A 21454-nucleotide genomic window follows, 5' to 3' on the forward strand; every position below is an offset into this window, starting at 1 on the left:
CCACTTCCTTCAATTCGTCCTCAGAAAGCAGACTTAACCCATCTCAGTTTCCTCCTCTGTAAAGTCAAATATGCACATGTGGTCCCTACAAGCCATGTGGCCTGTACCAAGTAACACAGGGAACCATGTGCCTCGTATTTATTAAGCACTTACCAGGAGGCGTGCCATGCAGTCTTCCAATCACAGTGCATATGTGATCCCTATTAATTTGCACAACTTCATGGATTTGACAATATTAGCCCATTGTAGAGATGAAGAAACAAGAGTGGATAAATAACTTCCTCAATATTACATGACTGGTCAGCAACTGAAACTATGAATTTGGTCAAAAATCAAACCATAACATAATTAATTAGGAAGAGATTCCATTTTAATAGAAGGATTGGGAAATGTTTCTTCCTGAACTATTTCTCAGAACAGAACCTTGAGGGTTTGGTACAATATCAAGGCAGACCTGAGAAGACAGATTTGATAGAAAGACAGCAGCACAAGAGAGAAATGCGAAGATGGTAAGGTGATAACCTCTGTACTAACTAATTGATTTGGTTGTTGATTTCAAGCCTCCTTGTCTTTATACACTTTCTGCCTAAAACCAGTCACTCACTCACTCATTCTATGTGTGTTTATTTAGAACCTGTTGATTCTTTCCCTTGTCCATTTGGCAGAAGTTCCTGCTCAGTAGAGCTTATCCTCTGAGCAGCTCTGTTTATTTTTCCAAGCAAAGATGAGTAAGTGCTCCTTTGCCCCCTCAGTATGCCTGGCATTTATGAGTGCTTTACTTCTGGTCATGTACATGAGTTGCTGTCCATTGTGTGTCTGATAACTCTGTTCTAGTGTACTTCTGTGAGTACAGACACCAGGTTCTGATGATGTTTTCTTGGCCAGCATGATTATACAGTAAATGTCTGTTGACACAGAGCCAGTATCTCTACAGAACCTAGTGTCGCCTCTAATAAATATATGTTTCAATAAAGTGATGAACATTCTTAATAAAACTATGTCTATATGTGACCAAGTTTTGTGAGTCTGTCATCTCCCATGTGATGTTGCCTTTGGGAAGAAGTTGGAAAGGGGTGCTAATGGTATAGTACAAGTCGATGACACAAGCACAATGGGAAGAGAAGTTCTTGTTTTCTGTGTGTGGTTTCATGGACTCCATTCTACAGAGATCATTTTCTGTTTTCCTTAGTTGTAGTCTTAGATCTTATAGCTCAAGTACTTTCATCTAGGGTCATTATCCTAACTTCAAAAAAAAATACTTAGCTTCTCCTAAAAATATCTAAATCAAGTATCTTTAGAGAAAGTAGAAATTTCCTTATATTAAACTTTACTATAACTTTATGTGGCTTTTATATTAGACCTTCTAGGTAAGCCATCTTTAATTTTCATGATTAAGAGGTTTAGATCATTATTCTTTTTGAGCTGAAAGTGGCATTCAAGGTCACAACTCTCAGATCAAGCCGTTCTTATTTTGCTAAGAATTGGCTGCACAATTTTAAGATCCATTTCCCCATTTTACCATATTTTTCTTAATATTCTTTAAAAGTAGATAACCAACGAAATATTTATTTTTAGCAAGACTCGGGTATATCTATCAGATTAATAGTGACTAGAAAAGATGATTGACAAAGGGAATAACTTGTTTCATTTAAATGAGGTTGAATGAGGTAGTACATGTGTAGCAGTAACTGAGAGCATAGTAAATACTAGTTGTAATTTATGTGGCTATATTATCATAATTATCATGAGTCTCCTCCTAGCAGTGTCTGAACTTAGTACCTAGTATTGTGCAATACATATTTATGAGAGAATGAACAAATGCCATGTGTGTCTGCCCACTCCTTTTCTTTCCTTTCTCTCCCTCACATTTAATGCTTGTCTGCTCTTATAGCTGGGGGAAAAGTTGACATAAAAATTGGCTTGCTGGGAAGTTTCTTGGCCCCATTTGTCACCTTACCCTTGGTGCCCAATTGCATGTCAACTCATGTCCCCTCTGATGCTTGCCAGTGAGGGACAGACCACAAGTCACTCTCCTATGATCTGCCTTAGCTGCTCAGGCTCTGATCAAGCTTGGCTGATGGATGGTTGCCCTGTCATTGGAAATGTCTCCATGGGGCTGGTCAGAAAATATGTCTTTGCAATATTTTCTGGGTGGCATCTAGTGCTTGACAATAAGGGACATGGGAAACAAAAGAGTAGGGTTGTGTCCCTCTTGAAAATCCAGAGTTTAAAAATCTCTTTTGAATTCCCTAGTTTGATAAAGAGTTTTGCAGAGAAGCAGCCCATTCCCTTTGCTGTACAAACCTCACCAGTGCCTTCATGAAATCATATGAGCACTTTGTACATGAAGAACAAGATTATTTTATTGCTTTTGTGTGTTCCCTAGTTCATTTCTTCCCCACAATTTCTGCTTAACTTTAATAGGATGATGGTTCTGAATGTTCTCTTGCCTTGATTTGCAGCACTCCAAAAGAGTGAATGACATGTGCAGTGCGAGGCGTCTTTTCTGAAGGGAGGAATCTTTCTCTTGGAGAGGATCCTCAATGCACCTGGCCGAGGCCCAGGACCTGTGTGAAGTGGACTAAGGATTAAGTAGGATGTCAACTGAGACAGAACTTCAAGTAGCTGTGAAAACCAGCGCCAAGAAAGACTCCAGAAAGAAAGGTAGGACTGAATTTGCTCCCTTCTTCATGGGAGCTTTTCTGTACAATAGTGAAGTTTTTTTAATCTCTGGAATGATATAGAGAAGGAACTCCATGCATATATTTTTAAAATATTTTTTGTACTCATATTAATGACTGTTATCTTCAAAAACTGTTGTCATAATTTACAAAGCCCTTCCCTCCAGCCACTTCTCCCCCTGACCCTCCCACCCCCACAGCCCCCAATCTTGTTCCCCTCCATGCATTCTACCTATTATTGCACTATCCTTTGCATATTCTAGTGGTTCTCAAACTCCGGGTTCACCGGAGTCTCCTGCAGGCTTTACTAGATCAGATTGTTGACTCCTGATTCAATTTCTAATTCAGTACTTCTGGTGAGTCCGAGACTGCATTTGTTACAAGTTTCCAAGTGATCTGATTCTTCTGGTCCACAGAGAACCAGTGGACAATTGCCAGACAACCTGCTCACACTCCTCCCTTTTCTGACACTGATTCCCTGCTCATTCTCCAAGTTGAGTTTCATGGAACCTTTTGGGAGAGGCTCTCCTCACTCTCTACTTGACTTACTTGCTTTTGTTTAATTTTGCTTTAGTAGCATTCTGATAGAATCTCTCTTTATTAAGAATGCCCTGTGTTTTTGTGGGTTCACTATACTCTCAATTCCTATATATATTAAAGCTAATTCTGTCACTTTTCATGTTTTGGGGAGAACTTGGTCCCTTGGCTTTATAACCATGCTTTCAGTGAGTTTGTCTTTGTTATAATTAGAAGAAAGGTACTTCCGGTCATGTGTGTGTTGGTTGCATGGTGAATGGAAATGAAAAGGGCTCTCTTTGAGTCTTGAGATCTGTCCCTGTGGATTTACAAATTGGGGTTCCCTTTGCCACTCTATTGTAGGCAGTGATTTGTTGAAGGCATCACTGTTCCTGCCCAGTCATGTTTTGTGATGGCATATGTCTGGTAATCTATATGAAACAAGGGACATAAATGTAATACATATGCAGCTCTTGCACTGCCAAAACAGAAGTTAAAGGAAGGACTATAAATTTGGGTTTAGATGTTTATTGAAACACAAATATTTTGGAGACAGTCTATTCTATTCCTTAAAATTTAATGTAACCTTATTTTTTATGCACCATGGTCTAAGAATAGAAGGAAAATAAGTGGGTGAGAGAACAGGTTTTGGGAGAGTTGCTGTATGGAGAAAGATTGTGAATTCAAATGGTTTTGAATTAAAATGCTTTTCAAGTAGAAACTGACAAGTTCTATTTTTGCCTCAAATTTAACCTTCCCAGTAAACTTTTACTCTTGAATGCTTAGTGCATATTTTTTTCATTCATAATTTTAATACACAAAGCAGGATGCATCCTGAAGAAAGGTTTCAGGTTTTCAGGATGCTGGTTTAGTTCAGGATTTGAGATGGGAGCATGAAGGTGACACTTTTAGGTCCTCCTCACTTTCATGCTCTAAGAATCTTTAAAATTAGCATTAAAATGTATCTGAGTAATGTCTGTTAGTGAGTGGCTAATCACCGTGGAGTCTAAACAGGTAGACCCAAATTCAAAATTTCTGACTGTACTACTACTTCTCAATGTGACCTTAGGGAAATTCAGTGATCTGAGCCTCATTTTCCTCTCCTATAAAATGAGGATATGATATAAGACTCAATGATTCTCTATGAGGATTAATTGTAATAAGCCAAATAAGCAAGGAATGGTGGTACATGCACTGTGATCCTAGCACTCAGAAAACTGAAGCAGAAGGATCATGAGTTCATGGTCAGCCTGGGCTATAACAGTAAAAATAAAGAAGGCAAACAAAATACTTTAAAATATGTAGTATCACATTTTGCATATCTTAAATACTCAACAAAGGTTAACTGTATTCCTCTTCTTTTTTTTTCTTCCTTTTCCTCTTCTCCTTCTGCTTTCCCCCTTACTTCCCTGTCATCTTTCTCTATTTTTCTCTTCTCTCCTCTTTAATTCATTCCCTGTTATCCACCATGTCTTAATTAGCTTGAACTGCGATAACAAAATACCATAGACAGCATAGCTTAAACAACAGAAGTTTATTTCCTACAGATCTGGATGCGAGAGGTCTAAGAACAAGATCCAACCATCCCATTCGTGGTGAAAGCTCTCCTCTTGGATTGTAGATAGCCACCTTCTCACTGTGTCCTTGCATAGAAGAAGAAAAGAGTAAAATCTCTCTCTTTTCTTCATATTTGACCCCTTTCCCTATAATGAATGCCCTGTTATCATAATCTCAACTAACTCTAATTATTTCCAGTGGCTTCATTTCCAAATACCATCACACTGGGGCTTAGAGGTTCAATATGTTTTTGTGCTATTGAGAATTAAATTCAGGGCCTCGAGCTTGTTAGGCAAATGCTCTATCACTTGTGCCATGCCCCCCGCCCAGTCCTTTTGCTTTTGTTTGTTTTTCAGATAGGGTTTCACACTGCCTTTGCCCATGTTGGCCTGGAATGACCATCCTCCAGCCTCTTCCTCCTGACCAGCTGGGACCATAGGCATAAACCAAACCCAGCTTGTTTGCAAAAGAGTCTCACTAACTTTTTGCTGGGTTGCCCTTGAACTAGGATCCTCTTGTCTCTACTTTCCAAGTAACTGGGATTATAGATATGTACCACCACACCTGGGCTCAACCTATGAATTTAGGTAGGGCATGAATGCTCAGTGTATAGCACACATTGTTTCCTCCTCTTCCTCCTCCTCCTCCTTTTTCTTCCTCATCATCACAATTTTTTCCTCTTATTTTATAGTCAGGGGGCTCTTCCAAAGTGTATTACTTATTTGTTTCAGAGCAATATTTTATAATTGGTTGTAATTATATGATCATGATAAACACTCTTTATTCTAGATATATTTGTCTGGACCAAGGAACCTGGAAGCACATATATACATTAAAGTAGAAAGGGAATGTGCAGTAATAGCCCTCATTCATTGCTTGTTCTTCAGTTTTGAGTATGAAATGACAAGTATTCTGTTCAACATAAATGTTGGTAACTTTGGCAAAATGCATTAAAAACTTTAAATGGAATAGATACTTCATATATTGATCTTGAATCTTCAATATAATAATATTGTTGAGCAAGAGTTCAACTAATACTTCCTTCGACTCCTTTTGGATTTCCTATGGAGGCAACATATAACCCGCAAATAGTTTCTGTCTTTGTTCCAGTCTTTATAAACTTAATGCTTTTTCCCCCTATCTTATATTGGTGGGTCGGTCAGTACAATATTTAATCATAGTAGATATCCTTAGGATACCATAGTAGGTATCCTTATCATGTTGCTGAATTATTTGAAATGCTTCTAAATCACACTTAAGTGTGATATTTAAGTTTTACTAAAGGTTCTTACCCTTTATATGTATTATTTTCTAAGAAGGTTTTTTGCACATTGATTTCAGCATTTTTTTCTATATTGGTTGCAATTATTATAAATATTTTTCCTTTATAAATTTTTCTTGTGGTGGAATTTACTGGTAGATTTTCTAGCCTATGATTCTGGGGGCAACCTTACTTGGTCACACTGTATTATTTTTAGGATTTGATTGATTAGGTGAAGAACTATTTGGGTTTTTCCTTAACTTACCTTCATCAGCAGGATTGTCATACAACTTTTTTTTCCTTGAGAAACCGTATGTCTTCTATTACTTTAAATTATATCCTCAAATACTGGTAATTTTAGGAAGGAAACACTGACTAATATTTAGGCTTCTTTTGGGAAAAAACATTATCACTTCCAAAACACAGTATATGAGAAAAAACAAAGCAATCGTGTGTTATCCTATGAACCATAAACAACTACCATTAACATTCTAAGTTTTTCCTTTTGGATGAACTTTCTAGAATAATATGTTATTGAGATCATACTAGTCATACAATTTTACATTCTACTTTGTAATTTGACATTATATCATAAATACATTTCCAAAATTTTACATGATATTATAGAATAGAGAGATTCCTGCCCCCTTGGCAAGATTTAGAAGGTTCCTGAGGGAGATATTTCATTTGTTAAAAAGGAATGCCTGGCAACATGAACCTTCTACTATAGGAAAGAGTGGTATAGAGAAAGTTGAGAGGCTTCTTAAAGTTTCTCACAAGCCTGTCACCCTGTTCCTTTAACTCAGACTGTTGAAAGCAAGCCAGACACTTTGATACACAAGTCACATAGGGGCATATTTCATCACAGAATGGGTTTCTAGACAGGCCATGTATGAAACGTAACTAGAGTATTCACAATTCAAATATGAGATGAAAGTGGTGAAAAATAAAGTTGTTTTCTTCATTTCATTTTTATTGGATTGTGTCACTACACATACAGCTTGTCAAGTGGTGCCTATTCCAAGAATGGAATTTGATGAAGGGCCAGAGGAAGTGAATGTATATTTTCAGGTTCGTTACCTGCTGTCAAAGGGGGAGAGTCAGTTGACACAATTCTTGTTATTTGTAATCCCAGTATTAGGGCACCCGGCTAGGCTAGGTGGAGGAATGGGTCCCCATGGTGAGCAGACACAGATATTTCTCAGGGCAGTGCCTGGGGTTTCTCAGTCAGCACCATCTGGTAGCTTAGTGTAGTGGAAAAAATACTAGCTTTGGAGCCAGGAAGACCTGTTTTTTAATTCTAACTATCCTCCCTATCAACTAGGCAACCAAAAATAGGCTATTCAGCCTCTTGGAACCTGGTTTCACTTATATTTAACTGTGTGTGTGTGTGTGTGTGTGTGTGTGTGTGTGTGTGCATGCAAGGACACACCAGCATATTATTAGAAGATTGAGGGATCTATCTTGTGGTCTGTGCTATGGTAGTGGCTTAGTAGCAGTAGTTTTTCTGTCTTTTTGAGATCACAGTTGAGCATTTTCCCTTATTTTCTAGAAATACCTAGAGATGAACACGTTCCATACATTTGTGTTAGAGCTATACTAAAGAACCAGAAGCTTACAATAGCAACAACATGGAGCTATCTTATTATTTCCCTTCCAGGTGGAGTTTGGCTCCAAGAATCCAGGCCCTAATGGTGATCGTGTGGCAGGTATCGTGTTTTAGGACACAAATAAAGATAGAAGGTGCCTTTTTCTCCAGAGGTATGTAGGGTTTACAGTGAGAAAAAGGAACTGTAGTATCTTGAAACGTATTCTTCTTTTCCAAGAATAACTAAGAAGATGAATTGGAACTGCAAAGAGAAATGGGCTATGAGGTAAAACTACAGACATTTATGAATAGCCATTATTTGAACTTCCTGCCTCCTAGCCATTTTAGATGAATTGTCACTAATAAGCCAAAGTCTTATACTGTCTCATTGAATACATTAAAAAAAAACCAAACATCCAGAGAGATCAAAGGACTTGGTCCAGGTCACCTGGCTTTTTTGCAGGCTCACGGTGCATGAGGTCTGTCTAGTGCTAAGTCTGTGCTGTCTTCCCTGAATGCTTTCTGTGAGATTTTCCTATGACTCAATTCTGAGAGGTGGAGAGATGTGAGAGGTTAAAGGGGCTACACTCTTTTGGGGGAGAGGTGTGATTGGTCATCTCATATAGATTTATGGTACCATTCTAGCTTGGCAGGGATTTTGATCTTAGTGAGCTAATTGATTTCTACAGACTTCATGATTTGCAGGCTTTAAAAATTAAAAATCAAGGATTTCATTATAAGAAAACATAAATTTCCCTGAGGTTGGTCAGTAAAGCTCTTGGATATGGAGTTTGGAGGGAGGAGTAATGATTTGGACCGAGAAGTCCATTTCTTTATAGTGAGACTGCCTGTCAGAACATATGATGTGCAGTAGGAAGGAGATATTTGTGTTCTCTGTTATCTCTGGTCTTGAATTTGTTGTAGGATGCCACATTTGGTGTGTTTATTCCCTTAAGACAAACTCATTCAAACAGATTTCTTTGTTGCCCTTAGTTCGAGGCTTCATTCTCTCTTTACAAAAATGCAGGGTTTCATCAAACTCTCCTTCACCTCTCCTTTCTTCCTGGAACTTATCCTATAATTCCAGTAGCATATCCCATTGAACAGCATACTGCATCCTTTGACATGGTCTTGTCTTCTTTTCCATCCCTCTTCCTCTCCTACCCTGAGCCACATTGAGCTCTAGGTCCCTGCTGCTTCTTCTGCTTGGATCATCTCTCTCACTCAAGATGGTCACTCCTGGTCACCCGTCAATACTCAGTAATCATTTTGTTGGGTCATCATCCTTGACATTTTGAGCCTCCTGACATCCTCAGTTAACTAATCACTGATGATCAGTCCATGTGACCTTCTACATATCTTTTCAATCCACTCATGTGAGGTTTTCCATATTACCCATCTCCAAGCTACTTGTGGGCACTGCTCACTAATGTGGAAGTTTGATCATGTCACACCCTGCTTAAATCCTCCAGAGACGGGCACCTACTCCCTCAGGATAGAGTCAACTTATGTTGGCTTTGAAGAGGCCTGCCTGTTCCTTCTCTTCCCAGGCACGTGTCTCCCTGTTCTTCATAATTGTACTCTGCTCAGTGGATCAAATGAATTATTTCATTCCCCTGGTCTTAGCATGTTGTTTTCACATTTGGGATTTTGCTCCTGCCATTTATTCCCCCAGGAACATGTTTTTCCTTATTCTTTTCACAACTAATTCCACAGAACTTAGTTTCCAGTTAGATATTACTTTCTCCAGAAATGTTTGTTTACCCATTGCAACCCACCCACACAATTCTGTGTACTCTTAAAGCACCTCATATCAATCATATTATTTTAAATATATTTTACTTCCATTTCCACTGAGTAAGCTGGGAGATCTGTGAGAACATGGACTGTTTGCTTTGTTAGCCACTTTCTTTCTACCACTTAGCACTACTGTTGAAAGATGTAGGTTTGCAACAATATTTGCTGAATCTGTAAGTGAGTGAATGAATGAACTCATGGAAGAGCTCATCCAAGTTCCCTGTATTCAGGAGGGGTTCCAATAGCACCCTGTATCTACTCAAATCATCACACTTACCAAATTTCTCCTATACTTTTGATTATTTATTTGTTTCTGCCATTAACTGGGAGTTCCTAGCATACTACTTGACACATGGTACTCAGTAAATGTTTATTGAATAAATTATCATAAAGTATGCAGGAGAATGATTTGCACAAGGGGAAAGAAAATTGAAAACAACCACCACCAAAACCCCACAAACATCTCCCCTAAAAGCTGCCTCTTGAGATCCTTATTACGTGGCATTCAGAATTCCTGCCATTCAGTGAGCTACTTCTCTTGTTGTGATGTGTGTCTAATCATGTCTGGTGCCATAATTTAGCATGATGTGGGCCATATTGGTAGTAAGAGCTATAAGATTTGCCATATTAGTTCATCCCACTGCTTCATTAAGTTCAGTGTGCTGCCTTTGGCAGTGACTGGGCCTGAATTTTGATGTTTGGAAGAACAAAGCCCTTCACATTAGCCCTTTAAGACCTTGGTATCACTATGAGTCATGTTAAGTGTGTGTTCCTCAGAGTTGGAGAGTCTTGTCTTTGCAGATAATTGGTAAAGGACTGAAAACATGGGGTTTTTATTATCTCTCTGAGTTTGCTGAGCAGACAATGTACCCAAGAATACTGGGATTGCAGCAGACTCTCCTGTTGCAACACCCCTTCCAGGATGGTCAGAGTACAGCAGCTGCAAGACTGAGTGTGTCTGCAGTCCATCAAGAGAACACGCCTAGGCCAAAGGTTTGTGGGGAAATGGAGCTAAAAGAGAAACTGGGGAGCTAATGCTGGTTACCTGCCCGTGTGTCCATGTTTTCTCCGTTTAAGCTTCCAAACAACCTTTAGACAAGTATTTCCATCCTATGTGAGAGGAAACTGAGGCTCAAAGAAAAGTATAGCTTATCTGAGGTCACACAACTTCTAACTACAGGAGCTCATTTTTACCTTGATGTGTCAGACCCTAGAGCCTGTCCACATGCTTAGCGCTGGTCTAAACTTCTTCCTTGTGATTGGTGTCTTTTTACTATATGCCACATGGTACTTGCATTGGGAGCCACCTTCCTACAGACTTCAATAGTAGCATGTTTAGACTGAGGTGGCCTCAGCCAGGGAAGGGAATGGTGGCAGAATCCACTAGGTATTTCGAAAGACATAGGAACACCAGCACTGTTTCTGTCTGCAGCCAGTGGAAGGTAACCACACACAGACTGCACATGATGGACAAAGAAACAACTTCCTACTAAGAAGAATGCCAGGTCACCTGTGTTTTCCAGATATGAAAATGTAAAGAGTAGATGAACTTGAAGGATTTTGATGGTGCATAAATTGAAGTGTATAATATGTCAAAGGAAAGCATCATTTCTAGACTATAATTTGGAACAAGTACTCTATAAGTACAGACCAGGAAATTTTGCAAATTCCCCAAATCTATGAATATTATCAGCCTTGGTCACCTCCCATTGCACTTCCCCATGCCAGCAATAACAAGGATGCTGGTAGTGAGTTAGCTGATATCTGTGCATAAGTAGAAAACATCAGGCAATCTACTCAAATATTTGCATGGGTTTTTTATTTAGAGCGACCCTTTTAAAGTAGCTTGTTTTTCCCAATCTCAAGTTTACCGATGGACATTGGAGAGGCGAGACAAAGTCAATGCCACAGGCCAGAACCTAACCCCTGAGCAGTTCTGCAGTTCTCATTCCCTCATGAATGCAGTAAATGTTCCACGTGCCCTACACACATTGGCACATTCTGACCCATCCAGCTGCATGGCCCTCCCAGAGCATGTGTGAGTTTGCCTCAGCTCTCTTCTGAACCTGGAAGAAAAAAGAAGCAAGAGGTTGCCCCTTTTCTGCCTGCTAAGGTCCTCGGTCCTCTGAGACACAGCTTGTAGGGGAGATCCATGAAGCTCTTTAGTGTTCCTCTCCCCCCATGGAATTAAGCCTCCTTCTCCTATGATGCGAGCATACTGCTTTCAACCCGGGTAATGCTCTTAGTTTTTCCTTCCATCAGTGAGGATTACACTGACCCACCTTTCTTCCCTGATAGGTTGGTGGTAAGCTAACTTCAGATGACAAGGACTATGTCTTCTGAGTCATTATATCCCCTCAGAACTGGGAGAAAAAGAATTAGAATTACCAGTGGGGAAATGGGACATGACATTAATTATGGGACTACTAAATGCCAGACAGAGAGTACAGTAAGTTTTAAAAGTTGCATAAGAGAACTGTATGTTTGATAACACTCAATTTTGCAGAAAAAGAAACATATTCAGCTAGGTTAAGAATATGTTAATCTGGCCAGGAGTTTTGGTTCACATCTATAATTCCAGCTACTAGGAAGGCAGAGAGAGGAGGACTGTAGTTTGAGCTTAGCCCAGACAAAAAGTCAGTGAGACCCTGTGTCAAAAACATGCCTGGAGTGGTTGTACACATCTGTAATCTCAGCTACTCAGGAAGCCTAAAGTTAGGAGGATTGTGGTCTGAGTCTGGCTTAGACAAAAGTGTAAGACCCTTTCTGAAAAACAAATGCTAAAAAAAAAAGGCTGTGGATGTGACCTAAGTGCAAGGTCCTGATTTCAAACCCCAGTTTTGCAAAAAACTCCAGTACTGCAAAAAAAAAAAAATGTTTACTGTGTAAAAAGAAAAGCAGGAATTTTAAAATCAAGCTTAATAATCCAACTCACAGAATATTTGATCACAGCATGCTGGTTTCCAAAAGCAATTATCAAGTAAACCTCAGCAAAAGCTCGGTTTCTAAGGGCCTGGTTCCTGTTGCCACATTTTTGTCATAACTTAGTTAGGTTTATAAATTGGGATCACATTTACTTCCCTCAAGTTTGGGGCCATCATCACTTGAGCATTTCACCTCTCCTGCCTGTTGATACTGCTCTAGGGAGAACTTGATTCCCAATTGTTAAATGAGAGGCAAGAAAAGCCATGCAGGAACTCACATTGGAAGATGATGAATAGCAGACCTGAATCTTATCATGTATTTCAGGATGATGTACGGGACTGTGGGAAACTGCCTTTGACAAATGTGCCCGGGAAGGGGAATTATCTCCAACAATGAAAAATGTTCTTATTATGTGATCCTAAAAAGGATCAGGACCTCTATCATTGGGAAAATGATCATCCCTGTATCCCTTATTAACAGCAGTACGCAAGTGTGTGTTAAAGACGTTGACGTTGTACTGAGGCGGTGATGGATGACCACGAGTGTTGAAGTCAGGTTGGACTTAAGAGAGGTAGCTTGATGCTTGATATGTGCAACTCACTGAGGCCTCTTTCAGCCCTTGCTGCACAAGGTTCTGCAAGACTTGTTTTGCAATTCCAATGTTTTTGGTGAGGTCAAGCCTATGATTAAATAATAGGAGGTATACGCTATAAGCTTGTAAGAAATAAAACTATTTGTATAAGAAAAAGAAGACTAATGTGCCAGATATGTTAAATGTTTATTTTCACCTTTCATAGGCACAGGTAGAAACTTTAAGAATCATAGAGATTAAGAACACCTACCCATAGCTAGAAACTAGAGTTAGCACTTGAACCTGAGATGTGCTATGTCAGTCTATGCTTTGTTGACCATAGTAGCTTGTAATGAATAGGTTTATGGTAGGGTTCAGATAAAGGAAGATTAAATATGTGAGTGTGTATGCAAAGTGCCTATTGTAGCTTTTAACATCCAGAGATGCTGGTCAGGTCAACAGTGATCAACATGTTCACTTCAGTAAGGGCTGCATGATGATTAAAGGTCTTTAAGCTCCTTCTTTCTTTCCCTCCTTTTTTCCTTTTTTTAATTCTCTCTCTCTCTCTCCCTCTCCCCCTCTCCTCCCCCTCCCCCTTCCTTTCCCTCTCTTCCCCCTCTCCCTCTCCTCTCCCTCTTCTTCTCTCCCTCTTCCTCTCTTCCTCTCTCTCTCCTCTCTTCTCCTCTCCTCTCTCCTACTGGAGCTCGCTGAGCAAGCATTCTACCACTTGAGCCATGCCATCAGCCCTTTTTTGCTTTTAGTTATTTTTCAGATACGGTCTCTTACTTTGCCCAAGGCTGACCTTGGACTGCAATCTTCCCACCTATATCTCCTGCTTAGCTGGGATTATAGATATGCACCTTCATGATGGTTTATGAGTCTTGCTATCTATTTGCCCACATGGCCTCAAACCACAGTCTTCATGATGTATGTCTCTTGAGTAGCTGGGATTACAGGGTCTGGGATCCTTGTTTTTTTGCACTTTTCTTTAAAGCATTTCCTAAAACCAGGCAGAGTAGTAGGTACAGAAGAAAACTGTGGGTAAGTCCTATACTCAAGGGACTAAAATATCTAATATAAAAAACAACTAAGAAAGAATTATAATTCATTTCAGTAAGTTGAAATCACTTAGCAGTCCAAGGACTTCTGAGAAGTTATGAGGTTTAAATAAAGATCCTTGGGGTTCTGATTTATATTTCAGAGTTCAAAATTTGTAACTATTTCATAGTCATCTATTACTGTAGACATTGTCTACCTATTGAATTGACATTCATACTTGTTAAAAAAAACCCTTCCTGGTCCTCCAGTGACAGAAAGGCCAGCAGATCAGACAGTTTTTGAATAAGAACTTGCTCCCCCTCTTTTGGAGTAGCAGCTCCTTCAAGCAACAAGTGTATTTTATTCATTTCTTATTGTGCATAGGACCTAGTACATAGTATCTGCTCATTAAGCATTTGTTGAACATTGGAAAAGCCTACGTTATCTAGGTAAATTCTTTGGCCTTTGGCCTACATTTCCTAGAATCAGTAATTTATATTCCATTAGATTTTCTTTGATGTTTTGAAATAATGATTTCTGTGGTTTCTTCTCCTGCTCTCAAAGTTAAAGATTGCAAATAGATTTTGTGTAATTTGCCAATGCCGGTCAATTTTAACAGTTGCTCTAAGTACTGTGGGAGAATTCTGCAGTCATGGCCTGGCCTTCAGAGAGCACAGTTAACACCTAAGTCTGTTTTCTTTCAATGGCTCTTTATATGAGCATGAATATGTGTATACCCCCATGCAAACAAGCAGCCCAAATCTAGTGAGTATTTACCTCTGCATGACTTTTTCACTAACCTCACAGTTCAAATGTAAAATTATATCATAACATTTTGCAGTTATCACTTTTAAAAATGCTAAGCAATCTGATCTCCTTTAGCTTTTCTCACAAAACCTCCCTCCTTACAGAATGGTCCCTGTTGTCATTTTTCACTGGTCCATTTGAAGTTTGCCTCATCTTTCTTAAGGGGTGGCAGACTGAATTCTTTTTAGCAGTTGTGGTTCCTTTCTCTTTTCATCCTACAGCCAGTGCATTGTTTCTCTTTATTTTGTGGCCAGGGGAAGGTGTTAACTTGTCTTCATGCAGCAGGAAGACACCGAGCCTTTGGGGTGAGCTTCTCTTTATGGGAACTGCCACTGTCATAAGACACTGGTGTGAAGATTTGCCAGTGAATCCCTGTGAACTCACGTGCTTTCTGCAGCTCACATCTTTTACCCTCAGCTTATCAACTTTAATATGTTGTCCTGGTGCCTTGATTTTTTTGGTTCATCTGTTTTAATGTGATGAAATGTAAAAGCTGAGCTTAGTTTTGTCCCCTTACAATGATTTTAGGGGGGTTCAGCTCATAATCTACCTTCATCTCTTAAGGAATTCATCTCGAATTTTAAACAGCCAAAGATACATTTTCCTGCTATCTATCATCAAGTGATTAGTGCAACTATTTAGTTCTGGTTGTCTTTCCTATTCTTGGTAGATTTATTTTCTCTTCTTAGAATTCTCCTGCCGCCCTCTCTATCTGGGAGACTGGAGATGTCATTTAAACACTGCTTATTAGGATTCCATTATTTGTCTCTCATATACAGTCAGCTAAATCAAAAAGTCAGACAGTGTTTTTAAATGCAAATTTAAATGACAATTTATAGACCAGGTCTACTGGAAATTTTCTGTCCTTGGCAGCCATGATTGCTTGTGGGTATGGAGTTTTATATTCTCTCTCTCTCTTCTCTCTCCCTCTCTCTCTCTCTCCCTTTCTCTCTCAATATCTTTCTCTCTTTTTTTCCCCTTTTCCCCTGTGAAGACAGCACACACATATCCATCAGAAAAATCAGAACTACTTCCAATCAAACAAAAAATTCAATAAAGATCTTGAATGGAAATGCAGACAAATAGCTCATCCCAATGCTTACTTAGATATCACTCCTCATCCTCCTCCTTACCCTCCCTTGCCTCTTAAAGAAGAAACTTGCATTAGGAACTTTATTTTTAAGTGTTTAAAGCCATGGTTTAGATTCAGAGCAAATGAACTCACCAGGGGCCTGATACTTTTGTCTTGGTTAATCTGGATGAAAACCAGTAATAATACTCAACAATATTGTGATGGTTGATTATTTATTGAATATCTACCATGCACTGAACCCTATTCCATGTGCTTTTCTGGTGGCGGAGGGGGGACTGTTACTCATTTGAAGTAATTGTGTTGTTTTCTGAAAGAGGAAACTGAAATGCATGGGTGGTGATTTGATCAGGGCTGAAGGCAAAGGAAGATGGAACTCCCAACTTCAGGCTTAGAATGCTGTCCACTACACCAGCCCTGTTATTTCCAGGAAGAATTTGGGGTCTGTTTGGTATCTCTGTTTTATAAGAATGACAAGTCAAAAAGTCTTCTCACTATGCCTTGCTGAGTTTTAATTTTTAACAGATTGGGTTGGAAGAGGTGACTTTAAACCTTGAAATCATCTTCATTTATCGGTCCATTTTCTCTGGGATCAGAATAGATTGGCAAAGCTTTATGATCTTCCATTTCAAAGCTGAAGGATTATCTATCCTGATGGGTGAAATCATCTCTGAAATCCTTCTGAAGCCGCTGCAGAAGTTGTACATTTCAGAAAATGCCTGTGGTACCCAGGAACTTCAGTGGTGAAAATTAATAGGATAAAGTTTGCATCTGGAAAACCCATATTTAAAGGATAGTCCCACTGCATCCATTGTATCACATTTTCCCATTTATAACAGGAGCTTGAAGATCTTCTTTTTTTTTTCATCTCTACTCACCAGGCTCCAAAGTCAATTATAGAGGGAGAAGTCAAGAGCTGGTGAGATTCCAGTTGAACATAGGAGAGGAGGAAATGGGCTGGTGAGATTTTCTTAGGCCATTGGGGTAAAAATGAAAAGGGAGCCATCAGAAACATGTGGGGTTTCCTGCAAGGAATGGGGAGGGGTGGGGGAGGAAGTGGGGAATGAGGGAGGAGAAGGAGGGAGAGTAGCATCTTATATTGTCCAGGAGTCTTGAGCCAAAGTCATTCATGACAGGAGTCCACTGTTTCCCAGGGAAGGGCTGCCTGAGGATCCTGCCTTGCCCCATTCATGGTGGGGGGAACATAGGGACCATGGTCCTGGGATAGGTGTTAATATCAAGTGCAAACTAGCAAGTAAGATTTCTGTCTTTATGCCACCCTATATACACAGGCAAAGGTGGGCAAATGTCAGTCAAAATATGGTGCCAATGGAAGTTGGGGGCCCAGATTTCCTGGGCAGTTGGTCTTAGAACATTTTAACCTTTCATAGTCTGCAAAAGTTGATAAAGGAGGGACAGAAAGCAGTTACTGGGTTGACAGCCCAAGAAAGAACCCTTGGTGGCATTCTTGCACTTCTGTCCTTTTCACAGACAAAAGGAGAGTCCCCATTCTGCTGCCACATGTGCGAGTCACCTTCTGGTTACCAGCATGCATAAGATCTTGCTAAATAAATTCTGCCCACTGTCACAGCCACCAGAGAGCCATGTATTCTGAGATTGTGTTACTGTCTTGAGGATTGTAAGTCATAATTCTCCCATTTATTTATTAAGCTGTATGGCTTTGGGCAAGCTGGTGTATTCAACTGTTAGGGATGTAACACAGTAGTTATTACTGTCTACTCTTTGAGTGACTTGGGACAAAGTCCATAGAGCACTGACACAAAGACTCCATAAGAATTACTACCAAAAATATCCAGCCTTTATGCCACTTCTTCCAGGAAGCATCCTGTACATGCCAGCCAAAGAGAGGCAGGTCCCCGGGGTCCCTGGATTCTGGGCCCTGACCTGTAATACAGTGTGCTGCACTTTCACTCCTTCTTCTGTCTTCTACACAGACCTGGGGGCAGCTGCCTTTTACCAACTCAGCCTGTCACTCAATGCCTGCCACAAAGTGGGTGCTCGGTCCATGTTTACAGAACTGAGTGTCATCAAGACAAATAATTGCACTATGCAATGACAAGTACTTCCTGGTGGCAACATAATACCAAACCAACAACCAGTTGTCTCCCTCACCATCAAAGCATGGTAAACATTAGCAAGCACAGAGCAGAGCTGCCCTAGTGGCTGTTTGTGTACAGTCATGCTCTGTGTCTCCCATCTCAAATGTCTTCATGTTTTGGATCTCCGAGAGCCTGCAGTAGTAACCACATAATAACCATTGGCTCCACATGCGTTAATGCCAATTAGCCTGGGAAAGATGAATACTTTGGGGACTTTAATGAGTCAACACCTGTTCACTAAGCATTTTGGCCACATCTTTTGTGCTGCTAAAGCCAACATCATGACGTCATGTAACCTTTCTGGGGAATGGCTTACAGAGCCGCTTTTGCTTTAGCTTTTTCCAACTTCCAGTTAAGCTGGGGTAACTGACCTAAATATTTTTGAGTGGAACTCTTTGGAAGCCTGAGTTTGCATCATACCAACACTCCCTCCCTGGCTCACATCATATCTCCACTCCATCTCCACCCCAGATTCTGCCTGGTGCAGCTGATGTGCTGAGTCCTGGAGACAGCCCAGGAGTGATATTCCAGTTGGCCTAATTTGAATCCTCATCTGTGCATGCAAGTGCAGGATGCTGGGGCCAGCATGGGCCTGGCACTAGCAGGTGCTCAGTGATTGTTGGTGAAGGGGTCTCACCAGTACATTGCAATGTCACAGGGGAGTGCCCACTCCATGAGGACATGCTAGTGTTCAGTGCCTACATCAATGCCTATATCAATGCCTGGCATCTAGTAAGTGACCAATATTTATTTATATAGCAAGTGTTCAAGATGAATGAACGAATGAGGAACAGTATTTCAAACTGTTCTAGTGGGCAAAAGACCTGAACTGGGGTCTTGCTTCTGCCACTTGTGAACATGATGAGAGGATATGGGCTATCCATGGCTCTCAGGCCCTGTCCTTCCTCCATGCTTTGGGAAAACACTGCCTCTCATGGTTTTAGACTCAGCTATGGACACTAAGCATAGTGCTTGAAACACAGTAAATACTTAACAAATAGCTATCCTAGTAAATTTGATCATTCATAGAAAAAATAAATTGCCTAATACTCACCTCTTAGTTTCTTCATTGAAAAAGTGAAAATACTCTGTCTGCTTGCAGGGTCCTTATGAGAACAACACAGCATGGTACATAGAGTGTTTGAATGTTTGACATGGGCTGAAGGCTCAATAAATAGTGGATGATGTCATCTCTGTAAGAAGACTTTAGGACTCAGACAATGGCTTCCTATCTCCCAGAGTGCTGTGCAGGATGGAGCATGTGGCAGAAGGTGGCATGGTCAGAAAAACAGTGCTTGAATTTTTCTTTGCCTTTCACCCTAAAAGAATTCAGGCTTTTCAAAGGGACCTTTGGCTAGATTGTTCTTTTCAGCAGATTGACTTTTATAATTCTGACCAAACTCCAAGCCTCCTTTACCCCTTTCAAACCCCTTAATCCTTTGATCTTGTCTCACTCACAAGAAATGATTGTCTGCTACCTCTCGCCACCCGTGATTTAGAGAGGATTACCAGGGACTAACCTTCCTCTCCCTGGCCAGCCTGCCACTCCCTAACGTGAGCCCCTCCTAGTCTCCAGACAATACCCTTGGAAAGGAAAGAGCCAAGCAAGGTAGCTGGAGTGGAGCAAGGAACACGTCAGGTGAGAGGGTGAAGGGAATATTCCGGAAGGAGTGGAGGACTGGGTGAATCTGGGTATCCTGTATTATTAAGCTAAAGAAAACCCATCTGTGGGTTCCAGGTGAGCAGAAGTCACCCTGGACATAACTAAGTAGGGCCCTGAGGGACAAAGCACCCCATACACGCCATCCTTACCCTCCTAACAACTCTACCAGTGGCCCAGGCAGGGGAGATAGTTCCATCCATTGCTCTTACTAAACAGAAGCACGGAGTGTATGTGCCTTGCTTGGGATCACAAGATGAGCAAATGCAACTCTGATTCTAGCCCCCAAGTGCTTCTGATAGGGTAGCACTTCTGACAGCAAGGGCGAAGACTAAGAATTAGGACAGGTCTGAAACACTGGTTCCTTGCATGTTTCCTTTCAGATTCACTCTTTACCTGTAATGCAGGACACTCCATATATCCCACAGAATCAACACCTACAAACTCTACTTACATTTGCTCTCCTGAAGGTGGGCTCGGGGCTCCTCTCAATGAGTGAGAGGCCCCCGTGCGGGACTAGAGGAGGTTGGGGCAGAAGGAGAAGCTGGTCTCTTCCTTCTTCTTGGGGCCATGGCTCTGACAGAAGTTAGGTCACCCCTGAGTTACAGTTCCCACTTGATCGCTTTTCTCTTGGTGGCTACACCCTGCAGAATAATCCTAGCAAACTCCAGCCTCACAGTGGCCCCATCTTCAGGTGGAGCTCTGGTCCATATACCACCTCCTTTTATTGGTTTAATCCCAAGCTGGTAGCCACTTTCTGCTCCCTCTAATCCCAGGATAACTTCCTTTCCCATGGCTTTTCAGCTTCTCCAGTACCATTGTGAGGGGTCCCTACGATAGTTTCCTTATTTGAAGAGCTGGCAAGTGTCCTTTGTCTGTCTGGCCTTAGACAGATCTGCTGTATTTAAAACCTCACCCCACAATATTTGAAAAGTAGAACTTTGAACAGCCTGCTTAGCCTGCAGTCTCTTTAGTCATCCTTGAAATCAAAATTTAGAATTGGAGATTCACCTTGTATGGATCCTAACAGAGAGCCGGGCACATAGCATATGTTAATGACTGACAATTCTGGTGTTATTTTAGGTCGTTTAGGAAGATAGTAATGAACCTCTCAAGGAAGGAACCTAATCTTTGTAATTTTCAACTCCCAGCTGGATGTCACAAACTTAAAGTAAATAATTTTAATAAATAAAACGATACCTTGATAAAATGGTTTACATAAGTTGAGTGATCCTGCCGATTTTATTCCAAGGTTCCTAAGGGAGAATTCAAGAAGAGTTAAATAAATTTCCTTTTGCCAGTGCATCACTACTTCCCACAGTAGAAGTCCCTTTGAATGTTAATGACCATGAAGTTAACAAATAGGAAATGCCACAGAAATCTTTTGAAGGTGCCAATGCAGGGGAGGATTTTGTGTCTATGTTCTCTGCCATTGTTTCTTCCTCTTCCCCATGGTTGTTCAAAGCCAAGTCCTTCACCATCTCAGTGATCTTTGCTCACCCCAGGTGCAGACAGTCTGTTCCCTGCACTACAACTCTTGGCAAAACAGCCAGATGCACCTTACTTTGGGGTAGGGAATTGTAAGGTTTCTTTAGTCACACTTGCTAAAAGTGCAAATCCTCTGATGGGTTTGTCGAACACGGAGAAATCCCTACATGTAAATATTTATGGATTAGGAATCAAATATTAAATATTTACTTCAGCTTCTTGGAATTATAGATGATTTAATAAACCCTATGGGGAGTTGGAATGTCTGTGGTTAAAACCGACTCTTATTTAATTGTCTCCTAACCCCCACTCACTCCCACACAACTTGAGATGCCCATGGAGAAGACAGAGCTCA

The 21454-nt window shown here is 40.6% G+C and overlaps 1 protein-coding gene across 10 annotated transcripts in view; it reads left to right on the forward strand.

Annotated features, from left to right (window-relative positions):
• Dab1 (DAB adaptor protein 1) overlaps positions 1-21454 on the forward strand; it is a 1106217-nt gene that overhangs the window by 828966 nt on the left and 255797 nt on the right. For 9 of the 10 annotated variants that reach the window (XM_074079997.1, XM_074079998.1, XM_074079996.1 and 6 more), the window contains one exon: positions 2463-2664. In XM_074079997.1, coding sequence (XP_073936098.1) covers positions 2598-2664 — 67 coding nt within the window. In that variant the 5' untranslated portion in view covers positions 2463-2597. Of the gene's footprint in view, positions 1-2462; positions 2665-7675; positions 7725-21454 lie in introns of all 10 variants that reach the window. The other variant, XM_074080005.1, reaches the window with a different exon arrangement.

This window comes from Castor canadensis, chromosome 7 (assembly GCF_047511655.1).
Source record: "Castor canadensis chromosome 7, mCasCan1.hap1v2, whole genome shotgun sequence".
NCBI classification, from domain to species: Eukaryota; Metazoa; Chordata; class Mammalia; order Rodentia; family Castoridae; genus Castor; species Castor canadensis.